The 15729-nt window shown below is 36.7% G+C and overlaps 1 protein-coding gene and 1 non-coding gene across 2 annotated transcripts; both read right to left on the reverse strand.

Annotated features, from left to right (window-relative positions):
* Nucleotides 1-5857: 5857 nt before the first annotated feature.
* On the reverse strand, nucleotides 5858-9148 carry LOC145127137 (uncharacterized). Its single transcript, XM_079062388.1, has 4 exons — nucleotides 8373-9148; nucleotides 7880-8321; nucleotides 6995-7129; nucleotides 5858-6892 (listed from the first exon to the last, which is right to left on the reverse strand). The coding sequence occupies exons 1-4, from the start codon at nucleotides 9146-9148 to the stop codon at nucleotides 5858-5860; spliced, it is 2388 nt and encodes a 795-aa protein (XP_078918514.1).
* A 1411-nt stretch (nucleotides 9149-10559) lies between these two features.
* Nucleotides 10560-10666, reverse strand: LOC145128083 (small nucleolar RNA R71). Its single transcript, XR_013716685.1, has one exon. It is a non-coding gene; the product is annotated as a small nucleolar RNA R71 (small nucleolar RNA).
* Between the last annotated feature and the right edge of the window lie 5063 nt (nucleotides 10667-15729).

Here is a 15729-nt window from a genome sequence, read left to right on the forward strand (position 1 = left end):
TGAAATTCCTAGATCTTTGGAGATTCATTGAACTTTTCAATGGCATGTTTAATCTCGATTATGCCCTTCAAGTTTGTGACTGGGATACCGAGGATCACAAACAAGGTGAGAATAAGCATGCAAATTAGCTTGGTACCCTCGATGTCATTCATCATCTAATCAATGTGTCGGTTAATCACACACGCTCCATTGATCAACGATAATTTACGAGCTACCCATTGCCATCCTTCATTAGTCCCATATTAGTGTGCCGGTTAACCATACACGCTCCAATAACGACCAATAAGGTGCAATGTGCAATTTCATGGGTCAGCATCAAATTCACATTTTCCTAAAGTGATTAAGATTGAGAATTTATAAAAAGGTTTAGTTACTTTGTATATTCATTATACTTTTAATGAGAGTTTAGTGTCCTATCCTACCTGTTTGGCTAACGACCCTCCACAAGTCAAGAGTGCGGTGGGTAAGAATGGATACCCAATGACGGTCATTTTACAGGCCGCTTCCTTAAACACTCCTTATAGACTAGATTTGTGAATGAGGCCTACTAACGGTAAGACTGACTTTTCTTATACATATATAATATATTAGAATTTTAATTTTATATAGTATAATGGTGTATTTTAAACTTTTTAAAATACTAAGGTTTACTCTTTTAATAAATTAAACTTTTAATTTAATTAAATCTAAACCATTTTATGGATTTATTAATTGTCTTTTAATTAACCACTTAATTAATTTAATAAAATCCATGAGGGTGTATTTTTAAACTATTCAAAAATACCAACGTTCTAAAATTTAAGATTTCAAAATTAAAACTATTTAATTAAATTTTAAATTATAAAACATAGGGTGTAATTTAATACTCTTCAAACTACAAGGTTAAATTTCAAATCAAAATAATCTTATTATTATCCATATTTAACCAAATCCATTGTTTTTTATAAGGATATCATCTTACCATTCAAAAAATTCAGTTTTAGGCAATAAAAACGAATTATGGTAATTATCCTATTCAAAATTAAATCTGAAAATCGAAATTTTAGGCAACTGACGAGTCAACTCGTCGAGTTGGGCAAGGAACTCGTCGAGTTCACCCAACTCGTCGAGTTCATACTTGAACTTGTCGAGTTTATGTCTCAGACAGCAAAAATCGATTTTCTTGTTATTTGGACAATTCACTCTTGCATCAATTCAATTGAAAAACATCCTAGTCTCTGATACCACTGATGAGTTTTGAGCATATCTACATTCTTATGTGATCATGCAACCCTAATTGCTTTGGATCTAAGTTTTTCACTAATTGAACATGCAAATAGAACACCAAAGCAATAACACTAGATCTATCATACAAGATTCGAAATTCATATGAAATTAGGGTTAGAATATTACCTCACTTGTTATGTAGTAATAACAAGAGTTCCTTGAAAATCCTTGACTCTTGAAAGCTTAGTGCCCCAAGTGTTGCACCTCTAATGGAGTCATAAACCCTCAATGCAAAGGATGAGTTGGAGAGACAAGGAAATCAGCTACACTAGGGTTTCATGAGTATAGGGCCGAAAATCCAAGATGGTGGGGTTCTTTATATAGCTGTGGGCTGCTAGGGTTTCTAGAGGAAACCCTAATTCCTGCTTAAGGCTTAAGCAGCACATGGGCTCCTCCTTATGAGGCCTTGGACGAAATCTATAGGGCCTCCCTATAGGATTTCGTCCACTCCTAATTAAGGAGTCCAATAGCCTAGTTCTGCAACAATCAATGATTTGCAAAACAACCCCTTCAATTATTAATCAGTTCCTTTAATCCCAAAATTATTTGGAAATCAAATTCTTAATTAGTGATATATGCTAGTTGAAAAGCTACCTGGTAGCTTATATGCTAGTTGATTAAAAAATAACGTTTGTTAAAAACTAGCTGATAAGCTAGCTGGAAGATATAAAAAGGCCTAAAAAGACATTTAGAAAAATATGTTCTTTATAAAAGCTTCATTGTAGAAAAACATCTTTCGACTGTTGCGGTCACGACGGGTAAAACCAAAACCAACTTTAACAAGCTATAAACCATAAGATAAGAACGACGTTTTCCCGTTTCCACCATCAAACGAGAAAGGTTGGAAATTCTCTTCAAACTAGTGAACCAGTCATCTTTATGCAAAGAGTGATAGTATATCTCCAATTTCACCATCAAGTTTGCATCCTCTCTGAATCATCAAAATCTTTTTTGTATAACTCACTTAACTTTAACAACTTTGTTTTGTTAGATTTAGCAAATGAATCACAAGGACTTAAAGCCCCCATGTATTATAGTAATTGGGTGCTTATTACACTAACTCACTCCTCGAATTCTATAATTTGCATATTCACAACCGTGATGAAAATTTCAACTTCAAAATGAAATTTTTTAGTAACTTTGGTCCTACGGTGTCTCGAAGTGACATAATTTTCGGTTATATCTGCAATATTAGTATTATAGTTTTGACAAAAATAGAATACCTTCGACAAAGTTATATCAAACCCCGTGTCTCTTAAAGATTTCAACACATCCATTGTCCCTCTAACCAATCAAGTCGCTTCTATAATGTCTTAATCCTTTTTTTTATTGAAGATGTTTTTACAATATGCCCTTGAGTTGTAAAACTTCATACATCAAATGTAAATAAAACACGACATTGTATGTTTGTTACACCCCCAATAACTAACTAAAGTGGATGTGCAAAACAATATATATAATATGTTGAATTATTATCTTGTAATATCAAAGCTTTCAGACCTCGCATATTAACCTTATCTTCTTTACTATTCAAAAAAGTTATAAGACATAAAACGAATACTATTCAATAAAATATAAAACAATCAATTAAAAGTTTTAATTACCTGATTCAAGAACACATCCATCATAACTTTTTCCTCTTACTTATTGAAAAACTTATTTAAAAAAAAGACCTAAATGAATAATATTCAATTAAAATATAAAACAATTAATAGCAACAAGTCTAACAAAAAGTCAAGAACTAATTTCAAGGAAAATAACTATTAATTTTATTAAAACAATTTATAATTTCATAAAAAAAAAAACTAATTTTATAAACCTAAAAAATCAATACTTGTTTAGTTATAGGAATTGGAGTCTCAAAAACGATTTTCTTGAAAGATCGATAGGCTTTCACAGACTCGCAATGTTTTTTTATGTGCTCGTTCCAGCGATCTGCCGACTGCCTTCCCACGTTTTTTTTTCTTCCATGAAAACATAGATTTAGTTAACCTATGAAAAAATAGATTGGCATAACTCTCACAAACATATGATTTAGTTTTGGACTTTGGTCTATTATTATTTGTTTAGATAAAGTCATTAGAGTTTGGGCTATTTGTTCGAATTTTGGGCTAATTAATATTTGTTGCTATCATATTGTTTTCTTGACCTATAAACAAGCAGTTGTATATATTTTTTTACAGGTTCCATTTTAATATATATATTTTTTTCTTATAACATGAAATCGAACAACCCCTTCCTCAATCCCTCATTGCGTATGAATTTAAATAAAATTGTTTTTAGATGTCAAAGATATGTTGCAGTGATATTGTCATATTTATATATATTTTTAGGCAATATCTTAATACATTTTAAAGTAATATTTTGGTTATTTGTAAAGATATATGATACTTATTGAATTAAATTGTATTTTGCACCCAAATGAAACACTCTTGAAGACTATGGACTAGAATTGACAAGGATCAGAACTTTGGAGGATTGAAGCTTTAAAGAAGAAAATTCCAGCAAAAAACCAAGATCACGACGTTGCAATCAACATCACGACGTGAAGAGGGTATTCTAGAAGATAACTACGCAGAAAGTCAGAATCCTTGCCCGATACGGATTTTTATCAAAGTCTCGACGTGAAACCCTATTTCACGTCGTGAGCCACATATTTTCCAAATCTATAAATACCCTTTCATACATACGATTTAGAGAGCTTTTAGAGGAGAGATCATTATAGATATTCGATTTTAGAGTCCAGAGAAGTGCACAAAACATTCATTTGAAGGAGAAATTCCCTTGAAGATTAAGATATTGAAGAACACATCATCACATCGGTTTGATTTACTTTAATCATGTTGATTTACGTTGAACTTATGTTTTCGTTTTCAACAATGAGTAGCTGAACTTATTTGCTTTCGTTTAGCTAGATGATACTATAACTCTATGGTTTAGTTTATTAATTTATGGATTTTAATAGTTGGTTTTGTGTTTGTGTTTGATTATCATTACTTAGCATGTTAAAGTTGTGATTTTGTTGCTTAAATTCAAGTTAAGTGTAGTTTAGTGACCATTAAATTACATGAACTTGATTACCTAGTGATTTAGTGACCATTAAATTACTAGAGCTAGGATCGACCAAATCTTAGATAAGTAATAAAAGTAGCAATTTTAGTAGTGCTGGAGAACATAAATTGTGACCATAATTGTGTTTTGCTTAGATAAATCTTACATAGCCCATCTATAATTAATAGCTAATTCAGTGTTTTGCTTGTGTATGACCATACAAGGTAGTTAATGAATTGATAAAAAAAGTATTAAATTTGGACATGAATTGCTAATTACATAATAATTGGTAACTAACTTTAATAATCCATAATTAGTAACTAACCATAGAGGAGAAGTGGATTCGAACTAAACGAAAGTGTTTAGTATATTGATAACAACTGTATTAGTCAAGTGTTTAAGTTTGTCTGAACTTGAAAAATCAGATAAACCCCTTTTTGACTTTTGCTTGTTTTTAGATTTGATAAAGTTGTCATATGATTATAATAAAGAGAAAATACAAGGGTTCTCAATGAAAAGCTTAAAGACAACAAAGAAGAAAGCGGATATAAATACTAGCTAGACAAAACCCTAATGGGCTAAAGACTCAATGACCCATAAGCAAGAGGGCTAATAATATATAGGCTAACATCCCCTCTAAAACTCACAATGTCGCATCAATAAGCATTGAGAGTTTGTCACATAAGAACCGAAACCGAGAAGCCGATAGAGCCTTCGTAAAAATATCCGCAATCTGCAAAGTTGATGAAACAAACGGAAGCGATATGGTCCCGAGCTGTAGGTGATAACGGGTAAAATGACAATCAATCTCAATGTGTTTCGTCCGCTCATGAAAAACAGAATTCTTTGCAATTTGTATCGCACTTTTGTTATCACAATGCAAGGGAGTAGATGAAGAAATATGAACTCCCATATCTACAAGCAGCCACCGTAACCAGATAATCTCACACGTAGTTACGGCCATAGCACGATATTCAGCCTCCGTGGAAGATCTAGAGACAACGTCCTGTTTCTTGCTCTTCCACGAAATGAGAGATTCTCCAAGAAATACGCAAAATCCAGTGGTGGACTTACGATCATGGCGATCACCATCCCAATCAGCATCACTATATGCACGTAACTCAAGAGAAGACGTTGAGGGAAACAAGAGGGTCTGAAACTGAGTGCCACGAAGATATCTTAGAATACGGAGAACAGCTCCCCAATGAATAGAGTTAGGGGCAGTAACAAACTGATTGGCAACATGAACAGCATGGGCAATATCTGGACGAGTAACTGTGAGATAGACCAAACTTCCCACAACAGTGCGATAAAGGTTCGGATTGGATAAAGGAACACCATCAGTAGGAGAGTAGCGTGCATTGGTTTCAAGGGGAGTATCAACAGTCCGATTGTCAGAGAGGCCCGCCCGTGTAAACAAGTCAGATATATATTTAGTCTGAGAAAGAAGATACCCTTTCTTAGACTGAGCTACCTCAATACCCAAGAAATAACGCAGCAAGCCCAAATCCTTCATAGCAAATCGATGAGCTAGATCATGCTACAAAGACTCAATACCACCATGGTCATCACTTGTAATAATCATGTCATCCACATATAAGGATAAAAGAATCCGTACTGCACTCGAGCATCTAACAAACAAAGCAGAATCGTGATTACTCTGGACAAATCCAAGAGAGGTAATCACTGTGGAGAATTTCTCAAACCAAGCACGAGGGGCTTGCTTGAGACCATACAAAGCTTTGCGAAGCTGACAAACCTCACCCGGGCGATGCTGAATTTCTGGGGGATGAGTCATATAAACCTCTTCATGGAGATCACCATTCAAAAAAGCATTCTTGACATCCATTTGAAAAATCTTCCACTGTCGAACGGATGCAACTGCAATCATAGTACGGACTGTCGGCATCTTTTCAACTGGGGCAAATGTCTCCTCATAGTCAAAACCATACTGTTGAGAATACCTTTTTGCTACAAGTCTGGCCTTGTACCGCTCAACAGACCCATCAGCTTTTGTTTTTATCTTGTACACCCAACGACAACCTATCGTATGTTTCCCAGGAGGAAGAAAAACCAAATCCCATGTATGAGTCTGATGAAGAGCAGTGAGTTCCTCAGCCATAACATTCTGCCAAAGAGGATCTAAAACAGCTTCTCTATATGATTCAGGTTCAGAAAGATGATGGATACTCGCCATAAATGAAGCAAATGGTCCTGAATATGTAGAGTAAGTAAAATCTAGAAGCTTGGTGGACTTGACAGGACGAGTAGATCTCCTGAGGGGTGGTGGTGGAGGTGGATCCTCAATTTCAACAATCGGAGGAGCAGGCTCAGGAATAGGGGGACTTGAGGAACTCTCTGAAGAGGTGGGTGTATCATGAGCTGAAGGATCAGGTGGCGTAGGCGGATCTCGAGCCTCTATCTCTTCATTAAAAGGATCAATATGCAGAAGATCGGATTTCGTTACATTGTGGGCTGTAGCAGGAATTGAGTATAAAGGAATATGTTCCAAAAAAGTGACATGTCGGGAAACATATAACTTCTGACTCACAAGATCATAGCAACGGTATCCTTTCTATCCAATACCATACCCCAAAAATACACAAATAGCAGATTTCGGCCCCAACTTGTTCCTCTCAACATGAGGACGAAGAAAAAAACAAGTACATCCAAAAACTCGTAAGGAAGAATAGACTGGTAGATGACCATATAGCTTCTCAAAAGGAGACATTTCTGAATTCAATGAAGTAGGGATACGATTAATCACATACACAGCAGTTAGGACTGCTTCTCCCCAAAAGGCACTAGGGACCTGCACAGACAAGAGCAATGAACGGGCAATCTCAACAATATGACAATGTTTTCGTTTTGCCACACCGTTTTGCTAAGGTGTGTCAGTACACGAGGACTGGTGTATGGTACCATCAGAAGCAAGTAACTGAGTAAAATCATTAGAGGTATATTCACCCCCTAAGTCACACCTGAAGCACTTAATCACAGCCGAATGTTAAGTTTTAACAAGAGCTCTAAAATTACTGTAAATATCAAAGAAATCATATCTCCGTTTCATAAGATAAATCCATGTATATCGAGTATAATCATCTATAAAAGATACATAATAGGTTGACCCACCCTTTATGGATACTGGTGCAGGACCCCATACATCAGAATGAATAATGTCAAAAGGAGCAGTAGAACAAGACATACTTTTATTGAAAGGTAAAGCAGAGAATTTTGCCAGTTTATAACTACTGCAATCAGAAATATAACAAGTGTCTAAATGACCCAAAACGCCACTAGATGCTAAAAAACTCAAACGTGATACATACACATGTCCCAAACGAGAATGCCAAAGATAAAACTCAGACGACAAAGGACTCAAACGGAAAGAAGATAAATCAATGTTGGAGGTAGCAACAACAGACACTTTGAGAACCTCCAAGACATACAGTTCCCCCACCCTACGGTCGATCCCAATCACCTTCTAGGTGTGTTGATCCTGTATAACACAGACAGAATCAGAAAAGAACACCCAGTTACCAGACGTACATAACTGACTGACTGAGGCAAGATTCAAAGTAAGTTTGGGAATGTAATAAACATCAGGGGTAATGATATGAGAAATAGAGATAGACCCAACACCCTCAACTAACATAGATGTATCACTAGCAGACTTAACAGAGATAGATGACACTTGAGACAAAGAAGTAACTGATGACAAATGAGGGGTTGCACCAGAATCTAAAATCCACAAAGATGAGGGAATACCTGATGTACCAGATGAAGTAGGACCAGAGTGAGACATAGATGCAAACATGGCAGTGGGATTAGAAGCCAAATACTGTATGAAGCTCTCAAACACCTTGGGATCCAATGCAGATGGGGGCATGTTTCCAACAGAATCTGTATCAACTGGTGGGATAGTAGCAACAACAAACTGTGAAGGACGAGGGGTCCATGGAGGAGTACCAGATGAACGTGGCTGAAACTTATGTTGACCATACCTATTTTGTTGTCCCGACTAAGGTTGACCAGATTTATCCTTGTTGACTAACAATGGACATTGAGCTTTCCAATGATTCTTCTGTTTGCAGAATGCACACTCATCATTAGCAACCCTTGAAGTTTGTCGGGACTGATTTGAGGAGACAACAAGCACAGCAGGAGCGGGAGTAGGAATAGAGGTTGCTTTAAACCCTTTATCTGCATGAGACTTGATACGAGTCTCTTCTGCAATTAACTCATGGACAACAGAATCAACTGAGGGAAGAGGAGAGCGATGAAGAATTGTTCCACATAGACCTTCAAAATCAGAACGCAAGGCCATCAAGAACTGGACCAAGCGTTTTTCTTCCCTACTAGCAATGTAAGGCTCAAAACCTTCTAACTCTTTAGATTCAGTAAGAGCCAATTGGTCCCACAGATCAGACATAGAAGCATAGAAATCTTGAATACTCTGGTCATTCTGTTGAAGGGCACGAATATCATATTCTAACTGGTTTTGTTTAGCAAAATTAGACTGAGTATATAGTCTCTCCAAGTGATTCCAAACTTCCTTTGCTGTGTCATACTTAGCCAACTGCATACCAATGGACTGAGTAACAGAGTTATTAATCCAAGTGATAACCTTGGAGTTATCAGTCTCCCAAGTATCAAGCAACAAATCAAAATTCTCAGTTTGAGGCACTGAGGGTTTGGCTTTAGTCCCAGTGACATAGCCCCACATATTCTTCCCACGAAGGAAGTTATTCATCACGTAACTCCAATACGTATAATTCTTTCCATCTAGACGAGTACTGATTGGCTGAAGGGAATCCTCCTTTCCAGTCATGTTGGCAGCGAATAAATAACCACAATAACAGTATAACAATCTGAGAATGAAAGGAGTAACAAACCAGCGGAAGCAATCAATCGGACAACGAATCAACAGCGACAAAGAATAAACGTAACAACGATAGCAACACCGAACGAATCAAAAGTAACAACGAATCAATACATCAATTTGCTACGAACGAATCTGCTACAGTAACCCTATAAAATCATAAAGACAACAAAGAAGAAAGCGGATATAAATACTAGCTAGACAAAACCCTAATGGGCTAAAGACTAAATGGCCCATAAGCAAGAGGGCTAATAATATATAGGCTAACAAGATTAATCTATTAGTAGTTACGTTAGTAAATTAAATTCGTTCCATGAGTTCGATACCCGACTGTTTGTGCTATATTATTTGCGAATAGGTCCACTGTCTTAAGTCGTAATAGTTAGTTAGATGGTTGGTAAAACTAGTAGGTATAATATTACATACATCGTGTTTTTGGCGCCGTTGCCGGGGAACAGCTATTTTAGTTTTTAATTTAATTGCTTTAGGTTAATCGATCCTTTTTGTGGGGTTAAACCTGCAAAAAGTTAATTTTTAGCATTTGATTTTTTTTCTGAATTATTGAACTCACGACGTGAGCTCTTAAAGCTCACGACGTGAACTCAACTATTTCACGTTTTTTTTTGTTTTTGCTTATTGTTTAGTTTATCTGCTTCACCACGAGGTGGTATCATTACCACGCCGTGGTAATCGTTCAGTAGAAAGTTTTAATTAGTTTTTGTTCATTTTTACATTTTTATTTTAGTTTTTGTTGCAGTAGTTTATGACCCGCGGATCAAACACACCACCACTTGAAGATCCCGAGTCAGCTTTTCATAAAAAGAAGGACAAGAACGTAAGAGGATCAAACAAAATTCCGAAAGATGAGAGGAAAATCGAATTCTTTGACAAGACTCCTACCAAAAAGGAATCCGGTTACGAACCCAAATCAGAAACCGACAAAAGTAGTGAACCCGAAAGCGAGCCAAAAAGCATCATGACAGACATTGCTGGCATGACGATGGAGGCCTACAAGAAAAGAATATGATAGGACACCGGTCCGGGACTTGTGCAACCCGCAATTCCTGCTACTGCTACCTTTACGCTTAAGGGACATATCCTTACCGCACCATAGGATATTCTATTTTCCGGAAAATATCAAGAAGATGCATACAAACACCTCGATGAAGTCAATGACATAGCTGGCTATTTCAACATTCCTAATGTACCTCGAGAGACTGTCTTGTTAAAAATGCTTCCGACTACTTTTAAAGGAGCAGCTAAAGACTGGTTGAAGGCACTTTCACCAGGTTCAATCACCACTTGGGCACACATGCGCGGAGAATTCCTCCAACAATTTTGCCCACCATCAAAAGTTTCTAAACTCAAGAAGGCCATAACTAATTTTGAGCAACAAGTGGGGGAGTCTTTGTACGAGGCTTGGGAGAGATACAAAGGGTTAATAAGAAATTATCCCCAAAATAATCTAAACGAGCAACAAGAGGTCTCAATCTTCTATGATGGGGTGAACGTCATGACAAGGAAACTCCTTGATTATCAAGGACCTTTAACGAAGAAGAATCCCGCTGAAATTAAAGAATTAATCGAAGAATTTTCAAAGCATTCATGGGAATATCACAACCCTCATAATGATGGAGCTAGGGGGATCAGGAATGGTGCTTCGGAAGATATAGCGGCGGTAATGGAAATGTTAAGTAGCATGGATAGAAGAATGACCAAGATGGACTAATCCATACATGTGATATGTATGAGTTGTGAAAATTGTAATGGTCCACATTTGACGAAATATTGCCATTTAGACGAAAATGGGAATAGGAAAGCTCAAGTGTTCTAATCAAGTGGAAACTGCTACAATGAAGATTGGAGGAAGCTGAAGAAGGAATGGTTGCCTTATGATGAGCATAAAAATCAAAAAGAAGAGAAGTATAGGCAAACAGGTCGGAGCTTTTATCAAAAGGAGCAACCTCAACCCGAGAAAAAAGTAGACTTGGAGTCGATGCTTCATAGATTTATGGAAGCTTCTGAAAAACGTCACGATGCAACTGATGTTACCATGAGAAATCATCAAGCATCCATCAAAAATATTGAAGCTCAACTCGACCAATTAACTATATTGTTAACGAGCGGTTACCTCCTATAAATCCCAATAATAAACCGTCACCACATGTCATGGCCATCACTACTGAAGAAGACAACATATCTAAGTTCTTATAGGCCTTGGAAGAAGAGACAAAGCTGCCCAAATCACAGCCAAAGAGAACAAAAATTGAAGAAAAACTTGTTGTTGACACACCGTCATTACGACTTGGGGATTCAATCCTCACGATGTGGGCTCATTCTGGGCATAATTTTTTTTTTCTGATGTTAGAGCTTATCAACCTCCTTTACCGTTTCCTTCTCGAGCCAAAGTCCACCCACTAGAGCAAGAGCATATCAAATTTATGAAGCAAGTAAAGGGTATTCCTATCAATACACCTTTTATTGAATCCTTGGCAAAAGTTCCCGAATATGCCAAATTTCTTCGAGACTTACTTGAAACTGGCTAAAAACTAGAAAAGACCTCCAAGTCCTTAGTGGGCAAAGTTCCATGGTCATTATGGAGGGGATACCAAGGAAGATGGGAGATCCTGGACGCCTTACATTTCCATGTGAATTCGGGAAGAACATGAACACATATGCTTTAGCCGATTCTGGTGCGAGTATAAATTTAATGCCATATACATTTTATCAAAAGCTAAACCTTCTAGAATTGAAGGCTACTAGAATGACAATTCATATGTCTAATCGTTCAGTGAGTCATCCTCAAGGCATAGTTGAGGACATTTTGGTAAAATTGGAAAGTTTATTTTTCTAATAGATGTTGTGGTTCTCGATATGAAGGAGGATAAAGATGTCCCAATTATTCTTGGACGCCCTTTACTCAATACCGCATGATCCTTGGTGGATATTCACGAGTCAAAGCTTATCTTACGAGTGGGAGATGATGAAATGACTTTTGGAGTGGAAGACGGATTCAAGACATATTGTGCTCAAAATGAAGTATTCTTGATGGATGAAGAAAATGAGCTTGAGGAGTTGGAGAAATTGATGGAAGAAGAACCTCAAATAATAGAAAAAGTTAAGCGTACTAAGCCTAGAGCTTCAATTCCAAAGTTCTTTGAGGTCTTTGCTTTTAAAACTCCAAAGTCTCTAATAAGTGAAGAAAGTTTGGTTTCAAATGATGAAGAAGAAGAAATTACACAAGACTTGATACAACCAACTTTGGATAAGGAGGATGTCGAAGATGAGGAACTACAAAAAGAAAAAGAAGGACCTGAACTTGTTGTGAAGAATAAAGGGGTGAAACGAAAGCTCGAGGAAGGCGATTCTAAAGTGAAAAAGGAAAATTCTAAGAAAGCATATCTAAGAAGGGTGCAAACGTACAAGAAAAGGTGGAGGGAATAAAAGGTGCCAATGGTGATCGTATCTCCAAGCAATACAACATAGAGCGGCACGGAGTCCGGCTCATGACTCCATCAAAAGAAGCGCTTCTCGGGAGGCAACCTGAGCTCGATTTGCATTTTTCTTTTCGTTCTTCTTTTAGTTTTTGCATTTTAGTTTTTGCATATTTATTTAAGTTTTAGGATAAATCATAATCATTGTCATTTTATTTTTTAGTAAAAGGTAAAAATCGAGTGTGGGGTCTTTATCGTAAACAATTTTTTTTATTAATAACATTTTCTTAACAATAATCATGATTTTCATAAATTAAATACAAGGAAAAAGACTAGTTTTTATTATGGACCATTTGGATTAAAGCAATCAAACAACTTAGCCGAACATGCCAATAACCCATAAAGTCGGCCCAGACACGACCCACAATGTGAATCCCAAAACCACGACGTGAAGCAGTAAAGTCACGGACTTGAAGTAGTTTCAGTCACTTTCATTTAAACACTGGTTCACTACCACTACGTCGTGATTTTGGAACTGGTCCCCCCATACTTCGATTTCGGCCGAATATCATGTTTTTCCTACTTCTATATTACGTCATAATCATCAAAGGTATGTTCTATGAGTTCCTTAATCTTTAATTTCCTTAAACTTTTAGTAATTTGAAGTTTGGGTTTGTGTTGAAGCCTAAATGTCAAAATTGCTTCATTTTATACGATTTAGATGCTACATGTTACTAGAAAGTACTTAGAATCGAGTCTTAAACAAACCCCAAACATAGATTTGAGTTCGATTGGCCCTGAAAATGAATGACAATAGTGTGCATCTCGAACCGAAATAACGACATGGTCTTCGTGACTACGATGTGAAAATTGGGCGGACAATTTTTCTGTTTTGTTGCTTAACTGTTTGGTGGTTTTGTTGTTTTTCTTGCTATTAATCTTTCAGGTATCATGGGACCGAGGAGTGCAATTCCGGAAGAAGAAGAACACATTGATGTTCCTAGTATACATACACTATACCGATTCCCACAAAATGTTTCACAATCCATGCTCAACAATTATTTAAATAAACCTGGATGGTTATACAATTGTGAGTTTGCGTTAGCACTCATAATCGATTGGTCATGGCTGAGCGGGGTCACTACAAGAACAACGCGATTTTGCTACGGAAGGAATCCGTTGCGAAAAGCTGAAATTTCTTTGCCAAAGACGAATAGCGACGAAATTCGCGATGATTGATTTCCGTCCCAAAAAACTCCGTAGCGAGCGTTTGCTAGGGAAACAATCATTTCGTCGCAATTGTGACAACAGAATGAAGTCTGTGGTAGATGGTATTCCGTCTTGTATTCCATAGTAGGATTCAATCACAAATTCTGTGGTAGTTCTTCCATCAAAAATTCCGTTGTAGTTAATCCCTAGCAAATTCCGTGTTGATGATTCCCTAGCAAATTCCGTGGTGGTGAATCCCTAGTAAATTCCGTGGTGGTGATTCTATAGCAAATTCTGTGGTGATGAATCCATAGAAAATTCCATGGTGGCGATTCCCTAGCAAATTCTGTGGTGATGAATCCCTAGAAAATTCTGTAGAACTGATTTATCGAGTATAAAAATCAAAATCAGAGTAAAGATGAACACGAGAAGTAAATAAGGTCTGGTTTAGCTCATATTACTTCCAATGAACAAGAGTACAAAACGATAATAGAAAATGGGAAAACTCTTCTATCCACTCTATGTTCAGCTCCTATTTATAGGAGGCTGAAAGTACAAAAAATACTAAGGCTAGAGTTTAAGCTTCGTTACAATGATGCCTTAGCAAATACATAAAAACATACGAAACCAATAAGTACACAGACTTCGACATATTACAAGACATTTCGACTCTACAATCTCCCCCTTTGTAATAATGTCAAACTTCTCAATTCGTGAGAATCTATGCAGCAAAATGCATCATCCTTCGTATTTCCGAGTACCAAGTCATTATCTTCCTTAACTCCACTTTGTTTCCGTCATTGTTCTTCTTGCAATTATTCATACGAACAATGAAGTTCGTATATTGCGAAGTAGTATATCTTTCTATCTATGAAGACTGGAAGAAAAACCTCTTAGCTTTGCCATTCTTGTCTTTCCCAGCAAAGACCAATCCAAAGGGCTTCAAACAAATCTCCCCATCAGCATATTTCTTCAGTTCTGCTTGAGTCATCGATAATTCCATAGCAACTTTTACTTCCTTCCCAAGAGCCGTTGACAATTCAACATCTGTAAAGGCTAGACAATCATAATAATTGTCTATGAAAATTTTGATATGACCAAGACCTAGTCTCAAAAGTTCCTTATCAGTTCCTTGAAGTTGAGAAGCATACATGTCTTTCAGAATTAATGCAACTTGAATAAGATCATTCAAGTTCATGAGTGGGAAGTCTACTATCGTGAACTCACATGCGATATTGTTTGCTCTAACAACATGATAATGAAAGTTCTGTATCATGTTCTCAAACATTACATCTTTCATGATACTCAACACCCTTTTGATCTTGATGAGTGACCACACTTCTTCTTGATCCTTTCCCAAAACAACATGAAACCTAAGTTTCATATGAAGAAAGTCATCTTCATTCTTGAACTTCTCTATCACCTTATACTGAGCAGTGATGAACATCATTTCGTTAACAGGAAAGTTGAGTTGATTCATATCCGAATTTTCGATAGAATAACTCATTCGTGGTTTCTTCTCGAATGCATACATTTGATTGTATGACACTCTGGCTTTAATGTTTTCGTAACTATGTAACTTCTTTGGATCTCCCTTCTCCATACCAGGTGGATCATTTTCACGAAGCCTCATAATGCTTTGAATATGTCTTTGTTTCTCCATTTCAGCTTCTATCTCAACCTTCTTCTCTTCTTTCGACTTTTCAATCACAATCCCTTTCCTTTTTCCATCAGCTTCAGAAGGTTTTGGTTTAGAAGAACTTGAACTTCCTCCTCCAGTAGTTGGACCAATAACAATTCCCTTCAGAATGGGTCTTGTTGTTGTCTTGATTGCTTCTGTTGTATTCACCTTTGGAACTATAGGAATTATGACTTGAGTAGATACAA

The sequence above is a fragment of the Lactuca virosa genome, chromosome 7 (genome assembly GCF_052849685.1).
Source record: "Lactuca virosa cultivar CGN04683 chromosome 7, Lactuca_virosa_CGN04683_v6, whole genome shotgun sequence".
In the NCBI taxonomy this organism is placed as follows: domain Eukaryota; kingdom Viridiplantae; phylum Streptophyta; class Magnoliopsida; order Asterales; family Asteraceae; genus Lactuca; species Lactuca virosa.